General features: G+C 39.4%; 1 protein-coding gene across 2 annotated transcripts in view; it reads right to left on the reverse strand.

The window, feature by feature from the left end:
- Positions 1-4,444: 4,444 nt before the first annotated feature.
- FTCDNL1 (formiminotransferase cyclodeaminase N-terminal like) overlaps positions 4,445-25,093 on the reverse strand; it is a 129,482-nt gene continuing 108,833 nt past the window's right edge. For both annotated transcript variants that reach the window (XM_059927334.1, XM_059927331.1), the window contains one exon: positions 4,445-4,592. In XM_059927334.1, coding sequence (XP_059783317.1) covers positions 4,558-4,592 — 35 coding nt within the window. In that variant the 3' untranslated portion in view covers positions 4,445-4,557. The remainder of the gene's footprint in view (positions 4,593-25,093) is intronic.

Raw genomic sequence — 25,093 nt, forward strand, 5'->3', positions numbered from 1 at the left:
CACCATAAATGGGCTTTGGTTTACTGCTTACACATGAAAGACAGTCTATAAACATTAGAGTCCTTTCTAGCTATTCAAATAGCCAGACAGTTATTCCAATCCAGTATATCACTCAGAGGTATATTAAAATTTAAATTTCTTACAGCTTTAATAGGCTTGTTTTTTGACACTACCAGTGATCATCTCAGCTGACGAAGACTTCCATGTAACTGGCAAGTTGGTTAAGTGGCCTGAAAGATCCTAGCCAAATCTAGTCTTGAGCTTTCTTCCAGGAGTCTGTGATTGGCTGGTGGAAGCATGGGGCAACCCATTCACATTCTTGACAGTATTTCCTTTTGATCCTACATGTATTTTTGCATTCACAGACACATAGGATAATACCTGGTTGAGGCATTAAGACCTTTAACCCCTGTGGAAATCATAATCCTCCATCTTTTGCCCTAGAGCTCAAATTGTCTACAACAGTTTGCTCAGCCAGAAAGTCATGATATTTGAAAACCAGGAGGACTGAGAAATGTTCAGTTTGTGCATCTGACGATCTGCTATCTGTTCTCTCTTGTAAGTGCCCAAAGGGCAAGGTCTCTGCCCACTTCAGTTGATAGTACAATCCATAATATAGAGCTAGTGGCCTATGGGTGCTTAATAAACCCTATCAGGTAATTAGAGTGATGATGGGCAATTGTCTCTGATGTCGTTACCACTTGCTGATGAATTAAACTGCATTTATACTTTCAGTAATTATCTCCCATGCCAAATTGTTCCCATATGGACCCAAACATTGCAATTTTAGGCTGGATTCACACGATAGCAGTGATTACTTAATTATTCTACTGTGAGCAGGGCCCAGTTCTCAAAAGAAACAACTTTCATAACTCATTAGACAAATCTTTGTTCTGCTGTAGGTATTATTACCCAACGCTTGAGGATGGAGGTGGGAGTGGGATGCAGATATTTTTACTGAAGACAGACAGCAGCCTTATAACTACCCCCACTTTCCAGAGCTATGGCACTTAAAAGTCCACATCCTTTTAACAAAGCAGTTATGGGCTTCCATGGTGGTGCAGTGGTTAAGAATCTGCCTGCCAATGCAGGGGACACGGGTTCGAGCCCTGGTCTGGGAAGATCCCACATGCCGCGGAGCAACTAAGCCCATGCGCCACAACGACTGAGCCTGCGCTCTAGAGCCCGTGAGCCACAACTACTGAAGCCTGCGTGCCACAACTACTGAAGCCCACGTGCCTAGAGCCCGTGCTCTGCAACAAGAGAAGCCACCGCAATGAGAAGCCCGCACACCGCCACGAAGAATAGACCCCACTCACCACAACTAGAGAAAGCCCGCGCGCAGCAACGAAGACCCAATGCAGCCAAAAATAAATAAATAAATTTTTAAAAATAAATAAATAAAGCAGTTATATCGCTACCTCACCTCAAGTATGTAACCTAAAATAAGGGATACACACACCCATGCATTACATCAATAGCAGTTTTGAATGACCTCTGTGCAACTTTAAAGAATCTGAAGGTATTGATTGGGATAAGGCATATATTGCCACCAACTCAGGCATGCTCAGCAGACCACAGCCCTACTTTCCTCTCTTCAGTTAATATCAGCAATTTCCAAATCCTCTGGATCAACTACTTACAATGTTAAATAGGAACATTTCTATTGAGTTTCAGATTAGCTGTCAATTTAGTTGGCAGGGGGAGGGAGGAGTTGCAGGGAGGGCAGTTTTTATACATATTATGGTATAAGTCGCTTAGAATCTTTAAGGAATATTTCACTTTTAAGCATGAGGATGCATAACAATTTTTTTGTAAAAATTATTAATTCAGTAAAGAACAACTTTTGAGAAAATGTATATACTTTTTTAAAGTGTCAAGAAGACAGGTGGCATATCTAGGAATAGATTTAAACTGCAAACGACGGTTATACTTAAGCTTCACGTACAGACAAAGGTTTCTGTGGTTTTCTTTTTTTCCATTGAGTCTGTAATCTTTTGTGATGATCATTTTGTTAAAATGTACTGCATGCTGATTTGTATTTCTTCTGTGGAGTTGGTGCTTCCTCCATGCTAATGTTACTTTCCCTTTCTCTAGACTGATCTTGATTTGATTGAAATAACGTGGAGTCAAATGGTAGCCTAAAAATGTAAAACCTTTTATTCCAGAATATGATGTAATCAGTTTCAGTAATCTCCAGTGGAAACGCTAATACAAGGAGAAACACCAACCTAGAGGTCTGTAAGCAGAGGAAATATTCACCCAACATTGACCACCGTTTTTGTGTCTTTGGCAAGAATATGACTCGGGTGACAGGAGTTTGGAAACGGAGCCTCAGATGGGGAAAATGCCTTTATCCAGATACTGTACTCCCTCAAGAGCCCTATATGACCCCCCCACCACACACACATGCATGATCTTTTTATCTGTACTTCAGATAAAAGTATTCTACCCATTCTACTCTAGTTCATTTAACTGTACAGGTTTTTCTGAGCCAGGAGTCTCCCAGAATTTACAGGTAACTCCATTCTTACTGTGTGGTTGATTGGGGTTAGAGGCTTGGTATAAATGCAATGTGCTTATGCATACATATGTAAGGGGAAAAATTAAAGCAGATCTCTAAGTAATCCAGACAAGTTGCAATCAATTCACATGATTCACTTAATAAATGTTTTTAAAATACTATGTTTCTAATCCAATGTTGCAGGAATACAGGACCCAATTTCTGTACCCAAGAGCTTTCAATAAACTGGGTGCAGAATAAAACCACACAAACACAAATGTGACAACAAAACAACTTATATTAAAATACAGCGTAGAAGAAGTTCAGAGAAAGGAAAGCTAGCACATGAACAGTCAAACCAATTGAAGCAATCACGGGCTCTCTTTGACCTGATGTGTTCATGGAAAGCTCTAGGCTCCTATTCTCTTTATATATGAGAGAGATCTGACTGAAGTCTTAGTTTTGGATCATGAATAGTTATGGAGAATAAATTCCACATTTTACTTAGTGGACCACTGGGAAAATTTCAGTTAATAACTGAAACCTAGTGTGGAGTATGCCAGAATAGCTGGGGAGGTATCCCAAACTTACTGCAAATCCCAAAGGCAGTCGGTGGGCTATCTCCACTGTTCATCAGGAGTGTGAACAGATATATGATCATGCTGGTAAAAACCAATTGGTTTTCTAAAAGGAAACTCCTGGTAGTCAAATTTATTTTTCTTTGTCATGTGCCATGAATAAAATGATACTCACATCACTGCATAGTTTAAATTGTTTCCTGGAGTGCAGTGGGCTTTGGAACTCAGTGATCCCAATTTTAAACTAACTCTTGGGGGGCAAAAGGAGTTGGCACTGCACAGTGAAGTATTTCATCACCTACACTCCCTTACTCCCTGCCCCCCCCCAAATTCTTTATATTTTAGGTACAAAAATTCCATTACTTTAGCTTGAGATCGAGTTTCCTCATGCCATAGGTTCAGTCAACACACTCCAAATGAAAGAATCCAAACAGACACTTGATAAGCTATCTATCATGTATCAAGTTCATGCCAGTTGATTAGAAGAATCTATTCTGAAATGATTGACAGTTCTTTGACAATACCAATTTATTACCTGTCAAGCTGCAAGGTATGCTTTTGATATACAGAAGTGAAATAATATGGAAATAAAGCTAACTCTAAGTTAAAACAGGAGTTATGCTACTCTAAATGGATCCCAGATGACTATGAAAAACATATTTGTCTGGATAATAACAATTATATAAGTGATACATGGTTATTACATTGATGACAAACTTCAATGCAGTATACTACGTAAGTGCTCCTACCCTATTAAAATAACAATACTGAACCCAATAACTTGAATGGAACCGAAATTTGGAATTATCAATTTAGACAGCAATATATGGCAAAAGTTTGGTTATTAGTATTAAGGACATGACTTATTTCCTATAAGTCAGTGGGCTTACCTCTGAGCTTCAGACCCATACATTAGAGGAAATGTGTTATAATTGGTTCACTTTGGGTTAAATGATTGACATTTTTAACATATGAAACCTGTTATTTTGTAGATGAAGTTTATCCTGTTTTCCTATAGCTTCACAAACTTTCCATTTTAAATTATAGAACTTCCATGCTAATTATAAACTTTTATCTTTAAAAGTGGTTCTGCCTTTTAATCATTTTCTGTAGTTGATTTTTTTTTTTCTAAAACCTTATAGAAGATAGCACTGTTCTTAATTTTCACCAAGGAAGATTTTACTTATCTAGCAGAAGCTCAAGGTTTTATTAGTACTGCAAGATGTTTTGGTCAAAGGCAGAATTTAACGCAAGGCCAAATGTTTAAATGAGAATTTAATATATTTATATATTAAAACATACGAATGTTTATCTATGTTAGCAAAGGAAATAAAAGTGCTTATTTTTTCCTTACCTGTGGAATATATTGAGTGCTATTTCTCCCTTTTCAAAATTAGCCACAGCCAGGTTGGTTCAGGTGGTAAAGCTAGGGTCCGCGCATGGGCAAGCTGGTTAGCATGATTCTCTTCTCTGTCATCATTGTCTGTGCTGTAACCTTGGAACTCTGTGCCCTGGAGGTGGAAGGTAAGAGAGGTAAGTGCAAATGCATCTCTAGAGGTCCCTAAACTGCTAAATATATGTGACCCAGGGATGGTCATTAAGTAACCTTAACCTCAAGTGATAAAGAAACCCAGGAATGGGAGGGGCCATGGGAGGTGCATTAACTCTGGTCATTAAAGTACCAGTAAGTGTATAATAATAATTACAATAATAAATAATAATAACAATAAAAAATAATAAAATAAAATAATATTAATAATATTAACATTAATAAAATAATATAATAAATTAAATTAATTTTTATTAATTATATTAATAAATAATATTAATAAATTAATATTAAATAATATGATTTATTTAGTGTTCCTTCAGACCAGGCATGGTGCTATGTACTTCCTTCTCTGCATGATGTAAGTGTTTTCATCTACATTTTACAGAGGCTCAAAGAGTTTATACAACTTATGCAATAATTAGTGATGGAGCCATGATTTGAAACAGGCATATCTCATCCTAAAGCCCACACTTATAATCCAGATGTTTTCGAACCTTGATCTCTACAACATGAGAGTCACCTGAGAAGTTTCTTAAGAGCCTATTTCCTGGCTCCAGGAGTCAAAGAATTTGATTCTGTGAACCCGAGGGCAGCCTGGGAATCTGGTGCCTTTTTTTTTTAACAGTTCCCCCAAGTGATGCTGACCCTGATCCAGATTTAGAAACCATCGCTCCAACCAGTGCTTCCCAATCGAGTTGCATAGATAACGATACTATGTGTATGGTTCACAGGGAAGTAGACAAAGCTGCTCCCGGGCAGAAGTGATGGGTCTGGAGCCTCCAGCCAGCCCTGGTCCTACTCAAGCCTGAGGGGTCAACACCCCAGCACACAGGTAAGCCAGTCCCAGAACACTAGTGGGATTGGTATTGCCTCAGTTAGGACTCTCCGATCTGATATCCTAAGCCGGACTGTGAGAGCCCTACATGCTCAGTGTTTTGATACTGTTACATAGAGAAACACTCGTATGAGACACTGGAAAGGACCAAGCTTCTGAAATGGCTTCACACAGTTTCTGAATCCCCAACCGACTCCCCAGCGGGCTCCTGTACTGAGAGGTATCTAACTCATTGGTCACATTACTGGCCAAGAAGCAAATTACCTTTTGGGCAGAACATAGGAGCTCAGGCTTAGAAGTGGAAGGTTGGAGAGGAGAAGAAGGGGGAGAACTTTTCTTCATTTGGTCCATGAAGGTGATTTTTCTAATCTTGATAATAGAATTAGCCCATAAGCTAGCAAATACTCAACAGATGTTTGGGTTTCTTTGTTGTGGGGATGACAGAAAAATCAACTTATAACTATAGTGGGAGGGGCATGCAGCATGGAGCCACTTGAAGGCAGCCCAAAGGGCATGATACCTCAGAGGACTGGGGCAGGGGAGGCAGGGAAAGCTCCTCCTCCCAGGAGGTGAACTCTGAAGGGTCAGTTGGAGTTTGCCAGTCACCGAAAGGCAGGGGGGATCCCAGCGAGAGGGCCCAGCATGAGCAAAGACACAATACGGTGTCTCTGCAAAAGCAGGGACCAGATCTTGGTCTCCCCTGAATCAAGCACTGAAGCAAGAACATTACAGAGAGCCCAAAAATATGTGTCGGATTGAAACAAATGACAGCAATTGAAAAGAGGAATCTCAGCTTCCCATGCATTTTAGGTAGTTATGCTTCAAGTTCACAGCCTACTTTATCTACTTTACTCTAGGTTCTGAAATCTTGGACCCAATGAAACTTGCATGCCCAAACTGTACAAGCTTAAGCACCTTTCAAAGTAGCCAATTTCCATCAGATGAACTTCTTAAAACAGTAAAATGACCCACATATACAATGTCAAGAAATAAAAAATAAAGAATCGTTTCATTGCTATGAATAAAATGGTTTGAGGTTTATATAAAGAAAAAAGTGTGGTATTTGTTATGGTGCATTGGTTTTGGTTAAATGTTTTGGTAAAAAATAAATATGGCCAATTTTATCGACACTAAATAATTACAGTTGACATAATAGCCACACTTTTTAGGATGATATTTTTCTATGTAAATACTTTCCTCCTAAACTAAAAATTACTTTAGTCATGCCAATATTACAGATGGTAAAGTAAGTCCAAGAATATTGTGAAACTGTAAATTTGTTTTTAGTTTGGTCCCTTTACCAGAATTTCTCAAATTTGGGTTTGAAATATCATTTGCATTTATAAAACTGTTTTATGCTGTTCTTTTGTCACATTATTATAATATAGATGGTTCTGCCTTGAATGTAAATTATATTTAGGGTCACTCATTATCATTTTAACATATAGCTCTGTGTTTTCAAGTTTCTCTCTCTTTTTTAAAAAAAATATTTATTTATTTATTTTGGCTGCACTGGCTCTTAGTTGTGGCACATGAGATCTTCATTGCAGCATGAGGGATCTTTTAGTTGCAGCATGCGGGCTTCTTAGTTGTGGCATGCGAACTCCTAGTTGCAGCGCGCATACAGGATATAGTTCCTAGACCAGAGATCGAACCTGGGCCCCCTGCATTGGGAGTGTGGAGTCTTACCCACTGGACAACCAGGGAAGTCCCAAGTCTCTCTTCTTCTACACCACATGTGTACATAACTTTATGAGACTGGTATTTAATGGATAACTATCTCATAACTTTATAAGAGCAAATTATTAACCAATCAACAGCAGAGCAAGAGACAAAAAATGGTTTTATTAATGACATACTGGGCTGACTCAAAAATTTCTCCAGTCATGCATCTGTATTCTTGAAACAGCTTCTATTAAAATATAACAACACTCAAAAGGTACATTCTATGCTATTGCCTTAAAATTTAGGGCAAACTAGTGAAGGCAACAGAAGAAAATGTGTGAGACCAAGAATGGCAAAAGGTGACATTATCTAGATTTTTTTTTGATGTAACAAAAATCAGACTAACTTCATTCTTCTAAGGCCTCAATGATACTCTACCAGGCATTAATTTTAAAGCCTCAAGCCACCTTGAGTCACTCAATAGAAACAAAAATCTAAGCAGGGGGCAGAGAAGATTAGCAATTTTTTAAAAAAGAAATGCAACTGGAGAAAATAAGATGTGTTTTGTTCCACTAGAAATATGACTCTTCACTTTCCCAATCTAACCAGGGCTTGTTCTTATACTATGAATAATATAGCTGTAACTCATCAGAATTGCTACGTTTTAATTTGAAAAATAGTTCCTATGTTAATCTTTAATAACCTGTCTTCTGGACCAACAGAAAGAGTTACAAAAGAACTCATTTACAGTGGCGTAATTAAGGCCTATGAGAAGCATATTTAGTAATGTGGTGCCATTCCCCTTTTCATCCAATGGCCTCGCTGGAATATAGATCCACCACTTGATCAGTGTATCTGGCCCCAGGGGCTTCATGGTCTGCAAGCCACAACCTACTAATAAGCACCCTCCAGCTTGTTTGCTAAACAGATCAGTCCTGGCAGGCACCCAAAAACTCCAGTCCTTGAAACTTGGAGCTCTTTAACTTGCATGGCCTATTGTGTGGCAAGTGAGAGAATAAACTATGTACCTCATAAATGCAGAGCAATGATGGATCAGTTAGTAATACAGCTGGCTCAAAAGATTGCTTACCTAAACCAAATCGAGGTATAATTTATTTTTGTATTGTCTTTGTTAAAAACCAAACAAACAGCTCTGCAGAACTTGTATACACAGTAAAGAAAATGGCTGTATTTTCCTTGTAAACAAGATGGCAACTATTGGCTAAATGAAATCATCCCCAGTAGCTGAAGGTTTTCCTTTAGAACCAAGCCATTGCTTGTTGTAGATTCCTTACGTTGTTAAAGGAAACATGGTAGGTAGAACGCTTTCACTGATAGAACTTCACCGTGTTTGAGGTAAAGGGGACTGCACGGTGCTGTTCCTCATTGTAGATACCAGGTAAGATACCATCAACTTCAAGCATAAAGAAGTAAAAATGACATAGCCTTCATTTACAAAGAAATGGTAAAGTAGCATGAGTTCATGTGCATTAATGAGTCAACAATTATGATGTATGCAGATAAACCTCTTTGGAAAAGCCCTGCTATAATCAAATTAATACTTGCCAACTTATAAATCCATATGATACAAAAAAACAAAACAAACCAACTAAAACACATTAGGTTCGTAGAGCTATTAATATTAAAGTACCTGGAAATGGCTAGTGGAGCATCAGCATAGACTTTTTATTCCATAACTAATGCTTTTCCTACTGTTTGAGCACCTACACTATGATAAGTACATTAAGTAGCAAACCTTAGACCCTTGGGAAGGTGTTGTGAGAAGACAGTGATCTTCATTTTAGGAAATCTATAATTTTAAAAATGTCTACACAGATAATAATAGATAATAAAAACACAGTAAGGCTGGTTCGAAGGAGATAGCATCTAGACTTGGTTTCACTATTTACTAACCATGTGACCTTAAGCAAGCTACATACCTTACTGAACCTCAGTCTTCTCATCTGTAAAATGGGGGGTAACCTATTCTGACTATCTTGGAGGGATGTTGAACAGAAGTAAGTTAATGGAGTGGAAGTACTTAATAATGTGCAGACATCTACGAATGTAAACTCGCTATTGTTGCTAAATAGAAACAAACTTAGAGAACTATCAGGTACATATTTGTGAACCACTGGACATATTTCTTTGGGACCAACTTTTAATGACACTAATTACCTTGATTTAGGGATTGGAATATTGGTTTGGGATGTGTAGAGAATGTTATATGATCTCATCTTACCTTTTGATTTGCTATTTTTAAAAAATTCCTGATTTTTGCTACAAGTGTGGATATTTGAGATAAATTGATGACTAGATGCTCCAGTTATTAGCCCCAACTCTTGGGGTTCCCAATCTGATATGCATAAGTTGGCATTTAGTGGACATTTTAGGACTTTTCCCTGACAGATGGTCAGTATTTGCCCTCCTGCTTCTATTTTAGGTAATGTATTAGTCAGCTACTGCTTCAATAATGCTATGTAACAAACCACTCCAAAAATCCAATGGCTTGAAACAACAGGCAGTTATTTCCCACTCACAGGTCTGCAGGTTGACCGCAACTTGGCCTGGCTAGGGTGGACTTCAGGCTCTGGGATCTGGTCCTTGGATTCCAGGATCTAGGCTGCAGGCTGGGTGTAGGTCTGTTCCACATGTCTTTTATCTTCCTTGGGTCAGTGACTACCCAGAAAATGTTCTTTTCATATCAAGGGAAGAGGCTTAAAGTATATTTCATTTCAGTGGGATGAACTTCAAAATTACAGGGCAAGGGACTTCCCTGGTGGTGTAGTGGTTAAGAATCCACCTGCCAATGCAGGGGACACCGGTTTGAGCCCTGGTCCAGGAAGATCCCACATGCTGTGGAGCAACTAAGCCCATGCACCACAGCTACTGAGCTTGTGCTCTAGAGCCCGCAAACCACAACTACTGAGCCCATGAGCCACAACTACTGAGCCGTTGTGCCACAACTACTGAAGCCCATGGGCCTACAGCCCATGCTCCACAACAAGAGAAGTAACCACAATGAGAAGCCCGTGCACTGCAACAAAGAGTAGCCACCACTCGCCACAACTAGAGAAAGCCTGCACACAGCAACGAAGACCCAATGCAGCCAAAAATAAATAAATAAAATAAATAAATTTATAAAAAAAAAAAAATTACAGGGCAAGAGCCCTTGGTGAGTAATTCTAATACAAGGGAAGCATGACAAGTTGGAACAGTCCAATCTACTACACATGTTTTTATAAGTGAGCTTATATTTTAGTTTTATATATTTTAAACATTAATAACTTTTGATTACACTCTTAAATCACCCATAACTTTACCCATGTGGCTATTAAGCACTTGGAATATGCCTAGCCCAAACTAAGAGGTGCTAAAATTGTAAAATACACATCAGATGTTGATGACTTTGCAAAAAAAAAGTGTAAAATATCTCATTATAATCTTTGTACACAAAGGTATTTCCAGTGAACTCTTAAACCAGAATCAGAGCCATGACATGGCAACATGAATAAGCAAGAGGAAACCCTGGCAGACCCTCTCCTCCCTGAAGAGCTCTTGCTGCCTTTATTGGAACAAGGGAATTCTATTCTAAACCAGCTCCCCAAAATAAAAAATATGAGAATGGAAATCCTCAACATACTCAATAGATATTTTCCCAAATGTTTATCTCAATTTTTGGTAAATGGATATTAGCAGAGCATCATCAGTATGGATTCTGAAATGATCCTGAATCAGTCCTGATTTCATAGGACTCTTTTTCTGATGGCCCCTCAGAGGTCAATTGAATCCTGCCTCTAGCAGAATACAACTCTTCCTGGAAAGAACTTTTTATTCACAGTGTTGCCCAAATTTTGAAAGGTGAGGAACTAAGAAATTTTATAACCGAGGTAATTGTTGCTATGTCAGTTCATATCTCCCAACACATTCCTCCAAAAAAAAAAAAAAATAGTAATAACAGAGAAAACTACATAAAAGCATGCCCTTGGCATGAATAAAAGACAGTGTCTAAACTTCAAATGATCGGAAGTAAAAATGTAAACACCACATCCCAGCAAGCTACCCTCACGCTCCTGCTGCCCAAGTCTCCATGGGGAGAAGGGCAGTCTGGGGAAGACTGCAGGGAATCTCGAGAGAAGCAGGAAAAGGCCATAGACTGATCTAAAATCACAGGAAGGGAAAGTACACCCTACGTGGAAAATGCCAGGAAAGAGTCTTTGTGGATCAGAGCAAGATGATGGAAGAGACTTAAGGTGTGTCCAGGACTCGAGGTGGTGTCTTGGGAAGGCAACTTTTCCAGGCAAAGGAGGGGCGGCTTTAATGAGAATGGAGAAGTGCCTTTAGAAAACTGCACAGTGCGACTATGGATAAACACCCAGGCTGCTGGCTAAGGGCATCCTCCCCTCTGCTCGGGATCTCAGCATCTCTCCCAACTCCAGGACATTGCTCCAGCACCTCTCCTCTCTCCTTCCTTTAGCATCAACTTCCTGGTCTCCCAGATCTTTCCTGCCTGCATGCAAACATACGGATGATTCTCCCATGTAAAAAACAACTTACTCCCTCATACTCATTAGAATGGCAAATATAAAAAGAAAGAAAGAAAGAGAGAGAGCGAGGGAAGGAGGGAGGGAGGGAAGAAAGGAAGGAAGAAAAGAAAGAAAGAAAGAAAGAAAGAAAGAAAGAAAGAAAGAAAGAAAGAAAGGAAGGAAGGAAGGAAGGAGGAAGGAAGGAAGGAAGGAAGGAAGAAAGAAAAAGAAGGAAAGAAAGAAAGAAAGGAAGAAAGAAAGAAAGGAAAAAGAAAGAGAGAAAAGCAGGAAAAAGAAAGAAAGAAAGAAAGAAAAAAAGGAAGGAAGGAAGCGTTGGTGAAGACATAGAGAAACTGGAACCCTTTTGCATTGCTGGTGGGAAAGTAAAATGGTGCAGATGCTATGGAATACAGTATGGTGCTTTCTCAGAGAAATTAAATATGGAATTGCCATATTAAAAAAAAGAAAACTGCAAACCGCACAGTGAAATGTAAAGAATGAACTTGAGGACACGGGGAGGGGGAAGGGGAAGCTGGGACGAAGTGAGAGAGTGGCATGGACTTATATATACTACCAAATGTAAAATAGATAGCTAGCGGGAAGCAGCCGCATAGCACAGGGAGATCAGCTCGGTGCTTTGTGTCCACCTAGAGGGGTGGGATAGGGAGGGTGGGAGGGAGATGCAAGAGGGAGGGGATATGGGGATATATGTACACGTATAGCTGATTCACTTTGTTATACAGCAGAAGCTAACACACCATTGTAAAGCAATTATACTCCAATAAAGATGTTAAGAAAAAAAACAAGAATACTGCACAGTAAAGGGGGAAAAAGCAAGAGAGGAAAGTTAGGATTCTTTAAGATAAGAGAATATTAAAAAAAAAATCAAAGAACAACTTCCTCCCATCAATGCCCTGAACACACACACAGACACACACACAAATACACGGAGTTAAAAAAAAAAAAAAAAATCCACACTATGCTACACTGACAACAGAGGGAGCTCTTGAACCAGGAATCTTGTAAACCACCCCCAATCACCATCCCTATCCACAGAAATGCAGGGATGCAAGCAATCTTTATTTAAGCAAAAAATACCAAGACAAAGAGCATGTGAAAATAAGTCTTAATACAGTAATTTTGATCTTTGTTTCTCTATATACAATGCATCTTTTTCCTCAATGCTTTAAAATTTTTATCTTTGGTTTTTAGAATTTTTGTTATGATGTATCTTGATGTGTTTTTCATTGTGTTTGTCCTGCTTGGGGTTTGTTGAGTATCTTGGATCTGTGGATTTATAGTTTTTGTCAAATTTTGACAATGTTTGGACATTATTTCTTCAAATATTTTTTCTGTTTCTCTAGCTTCATGTATATTAGACTGTTTAATATTGTCCATAAATCACAGAGATTCTGGGGGATTTTTCAGTCTTTTTTTTCCTCTGTCTGTTTCATTTTGGATAAGTCTATTGCTTTATCTTCAGGTTCACTACTCTTCTTTTCCAGTGTCTAATCTGATGTTAATTGTATCCAGAGAATTTTTCATTTTGGATATTGTGATTTTCAACACCAGAAGTTCCACATGGTTCTTTTTCAGATCATTGATTTCTTTCCTCACTATGTGCATTTTTCGATTAGTTATTTTAATATGCATGTCTGCTAATACCATCACTGCTATCATTTCTGGGCCTATTTCTATTGACAGCTATTTATCCTAGTATGGGTCACATTTTCCTGCTTCTTGGAATGTGTAATAATCTTTTATTGGGTGCTGGACATTGTGGATTTTATAATGTTGAGTGTCTGGATTTTATTGTCTTTAAAAAGAAACTGGGTTTTGTTTTAGTAGGCAGTTATGTTACTTATGGGTGAGGTCAAACCTTTCAAAGCTAGTTTTCAGTCTTTGTTGGGTGGGTCTATGTAGCCTTTATTCTAGGACAAAGTTAGCCTCACTATGAAGGCATAACTTTTCTGCTGTCTTAATTTGTGACTTCTTGATGTATTCAACCAGGGTTCTCCACTCTGGCTGGCAAAAGCTTCAACAGTTCTCAGAAGACTTCTGTGAGTTTGGAAACCATTCAGTTGCCTGGTTTCCTCTTTGCTCAACCTCATGAAGTTTACTATTATGCAGGAGTGCCTTAGTATTTAGTAAGAACTCAATGGGATCCCTAAGTATATTTCTGGAGCTCTATTTTTGTGTGTGTAGTCCCTCCTCTCTGGAACTCTGCTTTACGACTTCTAGGTGCCTCCATACCGTGAGCAGTAATCTGTCTCCAAGACTCAGAGAAACCAAAGCTGCCACCCACTCCTTGGGATCTCCTCCTTGTTCCTCCCACTGAAAGGTGTGGTAATTGTAGTTTGTTTTTTTTTTCAAACACATAGACTTTTATTTATTTATTTTTTTATACAGCAGGTTCTTATTAGTTACCTATTTTATACATATTCGTGTATATACGTCAATCCCAATCTCCCAATTCATCACACCACCACCACCAGCCCCCCGCCACCTTCCCCCCTTGGTGTTCATACATTTGTTCTCTACATCTGTGTCTCTATTTCTGCCCTGCAAACCGGTTCATCTGTACGTAACTGTAGTTTTTTTTTTTTTAAGTATTTGTTTATTTATTTATTTATGGCTGTGTTTGGTCTTCGTTTCTGTGCGAGGGCTTTCTCTAGTTGCGGCAAGTGGGGGCCACTCTTCATCGCGGTGCGCGGGCCTCTCACTATCGCGGCCTCTCTTGTTGCGGAGCACAGGCTCCAGACGCGCAGGCTCAGTAATTGTGGCTCACGGGCCCAGCTGCTCCACGTCACATGGGATCTTCCCAGACCAGGGCTCGAACCCGTGTCCCCTGCATTGGCAGGCAGATTCTCAACCACTGCACCACCAGGGAAGCCCTGTAACTGTAGATTTGATTGCAATGGTTTCCCTTCTCTTGAGGATCACAGAATTGTACTTCCTATTGTCCCAAGTCTTAAAACATCTGCATCAAATCTTTTCTCCAGTATTTGTGTTGTTTAAAGTGGAAGGTAAATTCATTTTACTCCATCATGACTGGGTACAGCATTTCCCAGGCAGTTGAACATTTGAATCTGACTCCGACACTCACAGAAGTCTAGTCTGAAGCTATAAATCTGGGAGTCATGTAGTACAAGTGTTTCTCCAGACTTGATTACGCTGTGTGGAGATAGTGCTCCTTTCAGCCCCTGAGGCAGTTGGGTGGTAATTGCAGGCTAGGCTTAGCCCCTGGCTGCCACCCCAGTATGAAAAAAAATTTAAATATATATTACTTCTACCTGCTCTACTTGAAAGTAATATGAAGAATAGAGCAAAGGGTTAAGCTCTGGGCATTCTGAAACTTAGAGATGGGGGTAGGGGTGGGGAGAGGAATATCCATCAAGGAGACTGAGAAGTAGTGCTCATGGAGTAGGAGAAAACCACGAGAACATGCTGCATTGGAAGCTAAGTGAGAAGACCTTTCAAGAGGGCTGGAGTGATCAGATGGTGTTAGAGGTTAAGTAAGATGAAGAATGAGATTTGAACACTGGATTAGGCAAGATTATGAGAGTTGGTAATCTAGCAGGAGCATTTTCAGTGCAATGGGGAGGGAAGCAGACAGTTGTCATGACAAGGAGCAGAGAGGGTACCTTGAGAAAAATAAGGAAATTAGGACAGAACTTTTTTTAAACACAAGTATCCTTTACAGAGAAATTCTATTTATTTCTATAATAAAATGTTCCAGTGTTGTAACAATACCTCTTTTGTACTCTAATTTGTCCCATTCACAGATTTGCTGGGGGTTGTTTTCTTTTTCTTCTTTTTTTTCCGACCATGCCACACGGCTTGCGGGATCTTAGTTCCCTGATCAGGGATTGAACCCTGGCCCCCTGCAGTGGAAGTGCAGAGTCCTAACCACTGGACAGCCAGGGAACTCCCCCATCCATAGATTTGTTAATCACCTTTTCCATATACAGTTGATCCTCATTATTGTGGATTTCATATCTTCAAATTCATCTAATCACTAAAATTTATCTGAAACCCCCAAATCAGTACTCGTGGCCCTTTCGAGATCATTTGCAGACATCTGCAGGGTGGTGAAGACTTTGATTTGCTCCACATGCACATTCCTAGCTGAGGTGAAAAAGGCAGCACTCTGCCTCTGGTTTCTCCAAAATTGTAAACAAGTGTCTTTTTTTCACGGTCTATGTAGTGCCAATTTTTTCACATTTTTGTGCTTTTCTTTGGTGATTTCACTGTTTAAAATGTCCCTCAAGTGTACTGCTGAAGTGCTGTCTAGTGCTCCCAAGGGAAAGAAGGTTGTGATGTACCTTATGGAGAAAGTATGTGTGGTAGGTAAGCTTCATTCAGGCATGAGTTATAGTGCTGTTGGCCATGAGTTCAATGTTAATGAACCAACAATGTATATCACATAAAACTTCTTTAAATAGGAATACATATACAACAAGGTTGTGCATTGACCAGTGACAAAAATGTTGTGACCAGAGGCTCACAGGACCCTAACCCTGTTTCACCCTGGGAGCAGTGGTTCAGTAGCTGCTATTCAGTCTTTGCAGTGACTTGATAGACCATAACTGTTGCAAATGAATAAGAATTGACTGTATAATGTTTTTCTTTAAAAGAAAAAAAAAGTAAGGCGTGGTACAAAAAGCACTAAACCAAGAATTCTGGGAACTTGTTTCTAGTTCTCGTTCTTCCAATAACCAGTTGTGCATCCTTCAGTGAGCACTCTGGCCTCATTTGGTTTCTTCATCTATGAATGGAGCTCTTTCAATTAGATTATTGCTAAGGCCCCCAGAGCTCTAGCATTCTCTGACCTTGTATCATCACTATGGGAAATTCCCAGTGATCGTCTCTTCCCAAGAAAGTCTCTTCTGCTTTATTTCAAACCACCTCATTTCATAAGGGGGGTGAGGGAGGAAACGATGATCTTACAATAAGACAAATAAGCACCATGTTCTAGAGAGTGCCATAGAGATGAAATAAAATACACTGATTTTTTTAAATCTGGGAAGTTTTCCCAGGAAAAGAGTTGCTTATGACTTTGGAAGTCATATCAAAATAATCCCCACATGTTAACAGTACATGTCACATTAAGAAATAGATATTAATGAGGGATTTTAAAAGAAAACAGCCACAGTAGGTTTAAATAGGGTGCAGCCTTCTGATGACAGCTTTGAATATAGAGTGCTAAAATGCAGGCAGACTGAGTAAGGTATGGGCACATTACTAAAAATACAAGCAATACAGAGAGTACGGTCAGGTGGCAACCTGAATTCACACTCAGGGTTTTTAATATCAGAAGGAAGAAAGCCACTTGCAGCTCTTTGCTGAAGGATGAAGCTCTGCTGAGTGTTAAGAATACAGGCCCATATGTGTAATGACAGAAGGTGAATATCTTATGGGGGGTGTGGGGGGCAAGGAGGGGACTGAAAAATGAAATAAATTCTCTGCATAATTTGGCTTTTATTTCCTTATTAGAAAAATATTAATAGTAACTTGAAAATGAGTCAATTTTTTTTTAATCCTTTTAATGTGTTGTTGGATTCTGTTTGCTAGTATTTTGTTGAGGATTTTTGCATCTATGTTCATCAGTGATATTGGCCTGTAATTTTCTTTTTTTGTAGTATCTTTGTCTGGTTTTGGTATCAGGGTGATGGTGGCCACATAGAATGAGTTTGGGAGTGTTCCTTCCTCTGCAATTTTTTGGAAGAGTTTGAGAAGGGTGGGTGTTAGCTCTTCTCTAAATGTTTGATAGAATTCACCTGTGAAGCCATCTGGTCCTGGACTTTTGCTTGTTGGAAGATTTTTAATCACAGTTTCAATTTCATGACTTGTGATTGGTCTGTTCACATTTTCTATTTCTTCCTGGTTCAGTCTTGGAAGGTTATACCTTTCTAAGAATTTGTCCATTTCTTCCAGGTTGTCCACTTTATTGGCATAGAGTTGCTTGTAGTAGTCTCTTAGGATGCTTTGTATTTCTGCAGTGTCTGTTGTAACTTCTCCTTTTTCATTTCTAATTCTATTGATTTGAGTCCTCTCCCTCTTTTTCTTGATGAGTCTTGCTAGTTGTTTATCAATTTTGTTTATCTTCTCAAAGAACCAGCTTTTACTTTTATTGATCTTTGCTATTGTTTTCTTTGTTTCTATTTCATTTATTTCTGCTCTGATCTTTATGACTTCTTTCCTTCTGCTAACTTTGGGTTTTGTTTGTTCTTCTTTCTCTAGTTCCTTTAGGTGTAAGGTTAGATTGTTTACTTGAGATTTTTCTTATTTCTTGAGGTAGGCTTGTATTGCTATAAACTTCTCTCTTAGAACTGCTTTTGCTGCATCCCATAAGTTTTGGATTGTCGTGTTTTCATTGTCATTTGTCTCTAGGTATTTTTTGATTTCCTCTTTGATTTCTTCAGGGATCTCTTGGTTATTTAGTAACATATTGTTTAGCCTCCATGTGTTTGTGTTTTTTACCTTTTTTTCCCTGTAATTGTTTCTAATCTCATAGCGTTGTGGTCAGAAAAGATGCTTGATATGATTTCAATTTTCTTAAACTTACTGAGGCTTGATTTGTGACCCAAGATGTGATCTATCCTGGAGAATGTTCCATGTGCGCTTGAGAAGAAAGTGTAATCTGCTGTTTTTGGATGGAATGTCATATAAATATCAATTAAACCTATCTGGTCTATTGTGTTACTTAAAGCTTGTGTTTCCTTATTAATTTTCTGTCTGGATGATCTGTCCATTGGTATAAGTGGGGTATTAAAGTCCCCCACTATTATTGTGTTACTGTCAATTTCCTCTTTTATAGCTGTTAGCAGTTGCCTTATGTATTGAGGTGCTCCTATGTTGGGTGCATATATATTTATAATTGTTATAACTTCTTCTTGGATTGATCCCTTGATCATTATGTAGTGTCCTTCCTTGTCTCTTGTAACATTCTTTATTTTAAAGTCTATTTTATCTGATATGAGTATTGCTACTCCAGCTTTCTTTTGATTTCCATTTGCATGGAATATCTTTTACCATCCCCTCACTTTCAGTCTGTATGTGTCCCTAGGTCTAAAGTGGGTCTCTTGTAGACAGCATATATATGGGTCTTGTTTTTGTATCCATTCAGCCAGTCTATGTCTTTTGGTTGGGGCATTTAATCCATTCACGTTTAAGGTAATTATCGATATGTATGTTCCTATGACCATTTTCTTAATTATTATGGGTTTGTTTTTGTAGGTCCTTTTCTTCTCCTGTGTTTCCCACTTAGAGAAGTTCCATTAGCATTTGTTGTAGAGCTGGCTTGGTGGTGCTGAATTCTCTTAGCTTTTGCTTGTCTGTAAACTTTTGATTTCTCCGTCGAATCTGAATGAGATCCTTGCCGGGTAGAGTAATCTTGGTTGTAGGCTCTTCCCTTTCATCACTTTAAATATATCATGCCACTCCCTTCTGGCTTGCAGAGTTTCTGCTGAGAAATCAGCTGTTAACCTTATGGGAGTTCCCTTGTATGTTATTTGTCGTTTTTCCCTTGCTGCTTTCAATAATTTTTCTTTGTCTTTAATTTTTGCCACTTTGATTACTATGTGTCTCGGCGTGTTTCTCCTTGGGTTTATCCTGTATGGGACTCTCTGCGTTTCCTGGACCTGGGTGGCTATTTCCTTTCCCATGTTAGGGAAGTTTTCGACTATAATCTCTTCAAGTCTTTTCTCAGTTCCTTTCTCTCTCTCTTCTCCTTCTGGGACCCATATAATGCGAATGTTGTTGCGTTTAATGTTGTCCCAGAGGTCTCTTAGGCTGTCTTCATTTCTTTTCATTCTTTTCTCTTTATTCTGTTCTGCGGCAGTGAATTCCACCATTCTGTCTTCCAGGTCACTTATCTGTTCTTCCGCCTCAGTTATTCTGCTATTGAGTCCTTCTAGTGTATTTTTCATTTCAGCTATTGTATTGTTCACCTCTGTTTGTTTGTTCTTTAATTCTTCTAGGTGTTTGTGTTTTAATTCTTCTAGGTCTTTGTTAAACATTTCTTGCATCTTCTCGATCTTTGCCTCCATTCTTTTTCCGAGGTCCTGGATCATCTTCTCTATCATTATTCTGAATTCTTTTTCTGGAAGGTTTCCTATCTCCACTTCATTTAGTTGTTTTTCTGGGGTTTTATCTTGTTCCTTCATCTGGTACATAGCCCTCTGCCTTTTCATCTTGTCTATCTTTCTGTGAATGTGGTTTTTGTTCCACAGGCTGCAGGATTGTAGTTCTTCTTGCTTCTGCTGTCTTCCCTCTGGTCAGGAGCCGAATTTTTAAAATAGTTTTTCCCTGAGTAGTCTTTGGTGCTTCACATGGACTTTGATGCTGGGTGGTTGGAGAGCTACATCCCATCACGGGTCTTTGGTTGTACAGGATTATGTCGTTTTGCAACACTGGAAGGGAGGTTTACCAACTGGTCTGTGTTCAGTCAGAACCCTAGCAGGAAATCGGTGGCAAAAATCAAATTGGGACAATCCCAGGAAGGTTTTTAAAGGGACTGTTTAAACAATGGCATAGGGAAACCACAAGGAACAGGGCAGTCCCCTAGGACTAGTAACAGTGGAGCTGTTACTACCCCTGTCTGGAAGGGATGAGAGAAGGGGTAGGTTTCCAGATCCTAGGTTTCCAACCTTGGAATTAGAGAGTTGTGATGAGGAGTTCACCTGGAGAGGAGTGGTGACATTTTCAATCATCAGCCAGCCCAAGTCTACAGGAAGGGAACTAAACAAATAATGACCTCAGTCTTACCCACCTCCCACCTCCTGATGGCTTGTCTCTGTTCCTCACTGCACAACCAGAAGCCAATGAGTAAGAGGCCCTGATGGTGTTGCTCAGACAGGAGGATCCAAAAAGATTCCAAACAGAATTAGTAGATTACTTTCAAGATAGAAGTACTCTGCATACACAGTTGGTCCAAAATTTTTTAAATGACCAAGAATGAAAATCCGTATCCAACCAAAGCTAAAAATCATCATCACTGAGTGAACCTTAGGGATGCAAAAATAAAACTGAAATTTTATTCAAAATTACTTAATGTTCCAATTTTTTATCAGTCAAATTTTAATAGGACAAGATAAACAATTTTTCAGAACTCTTAGCTACTAACTTGCTTCTGCTGTCATCACACCATTTGGGGTATTAAATTGATTCACTTCAACTGGCACTTTTACTAATATCACTAATCTTTTATATGTAAAAAAGATATAGTTTGGAAGAATATTTTGAGAAGCACGTTTTCTAGAAGAAACCTTATGCCTAGAATGTACTGTTATCCTTCATCTTCAAAAACTTAACAAATGGTTAGCAAACTATAGCAATTATTTCAATAACTTTTTAAAAATTCATAGTTCCTATATTAGATTTCCAGGGTTGCCATAGCAAAGTACCACAGACTAGGTGGCTTAAAACAGCACAAATTTATTCAAGACACTGAATACCAGGCAACAAAGAACAATGACCATTAAGAGATGGAAAACAAAACGGGTGAGCCCTACAATTTATCCAGCTTAGAGCCTAGAGAGAGTTTCCAAGACCTCACATTTCCTAGATCTAAATATGCACATTACCATGTAGATTGTGGAAAAGATTCTAAAAGCCCCCTGGATCTCATTTTCAGTGTCCCTTATTTTAACCTCAAAATTTCCAAATATTTGCTAAATCTCTAAAACAGAGATCATTTGTAAAAATGCACAAGTAAACATTACTAAGCAGTTTGACCATCATTGTAAGCAACCTTTATGTCAGGAAGATCATCTCTTTGCCAAACACACTCACTATCAATTCCCAAATCTCACTTTTAAAGCAACATTCTTGTGAACTGAGCAGTAAAAATACAAATCCAATAAGCCTATCAACCTTCCCTATCTAAGTGTAAATTGAATTCTCCTTCTTTCCAAATGGACAATTCAAAGTTGATAATGGGAAGAAAGTCCCCAGGTGAAAGAAAGCTTGGCTGAGGAGCACAGGGCCACCCAAGTGGCACAGAAATGCTGGAGGGCCAAGGAGGATGTGACCATCAGAGGACAGGAAGGGCCACACATACAGGAAGAGCCAGGCTCTGCTTGTACAGGGACAGTAGAACAGAAACACAGGTGCTATTGAAGCTGTCATGCCTGCCCTGGGTACCGGCCTTCAACATTTTTTTTTTTTTTTACCTAAATGAGAAATATATTTCTACCTTGTTTGAGTCACCATTATTTTGTGTTGTATCACATAGGAAGCCAAACCTGATCCTATATTATACATGAGAAATTATCTCATTTAATCATCCCAGCAACCCTTCGAGGTATGTCATATCATTACCTTTACTTTATAGAGGAGCAAACGGAGACACAAAGAGGTTAAGTTAGTTGCCCAGGGTAACATAATTGGTAAGAGGGTTTGCCAACAGGGCAAGGATAAAGGAAAAGAGTAGAAAAGGGCTGGCAACATGGCAGTCAGAGTAAGGGCACAGTAAAGGGTCCTTAACCCAGCAGATTAATCCTCGCCCAAAAAGTGTTGTCTCTATATTTCATCCATAGGAATATTAGTCTTTAGAATTATCTGAAGTCTTTAGAAACTTATACCACACATAAAATGGGATTCTTAACTGTAGAGACTCTACTAAAAAAAAAAGTAAGAAACACACATAAGAGAATTTAGAGCAGAGACGTAGCAGCCTTGAGACATTCTAGATAATTGACAGCTCTCTTTTGATTCAAGACTGAGCAGAAAATGCTCTCTGTTTTCATTCTCCTTTCAAAAATTGATCAACTAATTCTTCTTCTTTACTAAATGTAATGAAGATAGGGGAACTTTCATTTGACAAGTGATGATCTAGGAATTGCTGTAAGCCATTACACCAAATCAAACAGTCATTTTGGGTATTGAGGCTTGCGTTCTAGTCCATCGCGGCCCCTGATGAGCTCCTGGTTTTAGACATTGCAACTGACATCCTTGCTCCCTGTTTCCTCATTTATTAAAAAAAAGATGGCCTTAGAAAAAGATCACATTTTCTAAGGCCTTTTCTAGTCCTAATTCTCAATGATTCTGAATATGACTATATCACATACAAATGAAGAAAATATAGAAGGTGTGTCCTAGAAGGTTTTTTTCCTCTTTGTAACTCCCTGTGATGAAGTTATTTAATTGACTCTGTTACCCGACCCCAGCTCCCCCAAAACAACAGAGTGCAGTAAAAACACTTCAGATTGACGGAGGCCCCTGATTATTTAGGAGCTGCTTAAGTAGGACTTGACTGTAATACTATTTACCATGAGGCCTGAGAAAATTGGTGGGATTCGAGTTACAGCTCTAATAATTTGCCTTTATAGATTTAACCTGAAATAACAGGCTGAAGGGACAAATAAAATTAGCAGTTTCCTAGGTAATTCCTAGATAAATGTAAGCATAAAATCCTATTTGAAGAAAAGCAACAAGTAGGTAGCTATCGTTCAAAAGAGGCAGAAAAGAGAAATGGCTAAGGTCACTCTGACCCTAATTAAGGGCTCCGCAAAGTTCTGGCTCCTGTAGTTTGCTGCACCTTGGGACAGCTCTGCTCCTTCTCTGGCGTGAGGTGTCAGAGGGACGAGTGTCTTTCCTTGTGGGCAATTTCCCTCGTGTGGAAACTTGCCAGGAATCCAGAAATAAGCAAAAAGGAAAGGAAGGAAGGAAGGAAGGAAGGGAGGAAGGAAGGGAGGAAGAGAGGGAGGGAGGGAGGGAGGGAAGGAGGAAGGGAAGAAGGAAGGAAAGGAGGGAGGGTGAGAGGAAGGAGGGAGGGAGGGAGGGAAGGAAGGAAGGGAGAGAGGGAGGGAGGAAGGGAGGAAGGAAGAAAGAACAAACCTCTTAGGAGCCCAAAGAGCAACAGAGAATATAAATTTAGCTTGTGTCCTTAATATCAATACATTCTCATTCATTCATTCATCCACTCATTCGTTCAAGTGCCTCATTAGTCTAGGGGTTGTGGAACCCAAAACGATTTAGAAGCTATAGAAGATACTATCTCAGTTATCAAAGAAATGACAGTCTGTATCACAAATATTTCAACTTCCCATTGACAGGAAGGTGTTTTTATAAAGTTGTTTTTGTATATCCTGTACCTTTGCTTCCCAAACTTCTATCCTTATGGGTTTTTTTTTTCTCTCATCTTTATCCAATATTTCTTTAGAATTGTTCAAAAGCCATAGACTCTCCCAAGAGCAAATGTTCACATTACAAGTAGAGATGTTTTTGCTTCCTTGGACATGCCAAAGCCTTTGCTGTTTTCATCGAAAAATATTACAACCAACAAAGACTACTTCCAAGTCTTCATAAAAGCACATTTCTACTAAGAGAAAATTTAAATTTCAGGGGGAATGCAGGCACAACTGATTAGCAGAGCTCCTTCCTATGAGATAATGAGGGCAAGGAGGGCAAGACTTGATTTAGAGCTATTCAAAGAGGAACCTGTACTTCCACGGCCTGACGAATTACACCCTCTTTATTCCTTCCAGCACTTGTCATCAGCAGCGCATAAACATCTCTGCCCAATCATTTTCAAAGAACAAGATCCCAGTTACAAATGCAGCCCAGAAGACCCACGACTTGCTTCTCCCATGTTCCTCTGCCAACTCTGCCATGGGAAATAGGCACGCGACAAAGCCTGCGGCAACACCATCATCCCTGCATTCACTGCTCAAAACATTCTCTTAGGGGCTTCCCTGGTGGAGCAGTGGTTAAGAATTCGCCTACCAATGCAGGGGACACGGGTTTGAGCCCTGATCCGGGAAGATCCCACATGCCGCAGAGCAACTAAGCCCATGCACCACAACTACTGAGCCTGCGCTCTGGAGCCCGCGAGCCACAACTACTGAGCCCGCATGCCACAACTACTGAAGCTCACATGCCTAGAGCCCATGCTCGCAACAAGAGAAGCCACTGCAATGAGAAACCTGCGCACCATAACAAAGAGTAGCCTCTGCTCGCCGCAACTAGAGAAAGCCTGCGTGCAGCAACGAAGACCCAATGCAGTCAAAAATAAATAAATTTTAAAAAAACCAAAACATTCTCTTAATTCTCCTGCAAAAATGGCCTAATGTTTCCAAGGAATTGTTGAGTTATGTGATGCCAGTGAAGTTGTCCTTGAGTACTTGATTCCTTTGCAGGAAAAATTAGGCAAGATTGATGAGGAGGAGAACTTTATAGGACAATACGAAAGTGAATCTAGTTGGTGAGTTACTATGGGTATTAGTTTCCTAGGGCTGCCATAACAAATTACCACAAACTGTGTGGCTTAATACAGCAGAAATTTATTCTCTTATTATCCTGGAGGGGAGAAATCCAAAATCAAGGTGTTGGCAGAGCTGCAATCCCTCCAAAGACTCTAGGGGAGAATCCTCCTTTGCCTCTTCTACTTCTGGTGGCTCCAGGTGCTTCACAGCTTGTGGTGGCATCCCT

The sequence above is a fragment of the Balaenoptera ricei genome, chromosome 7, assembly GCF_028023285.1.
Source record: "Balaenoptera ricei isolate mBalRic1 chromosome 7, mBalRic1.hap2, whole genome shotgun sequence".
Lineage (NCBI taxonomy): Eukaryota > Metazoa > Chordata > Mammalia > Artiodactyla > Balaenopteridae > Balaenoptera > Balaenoptera ricei.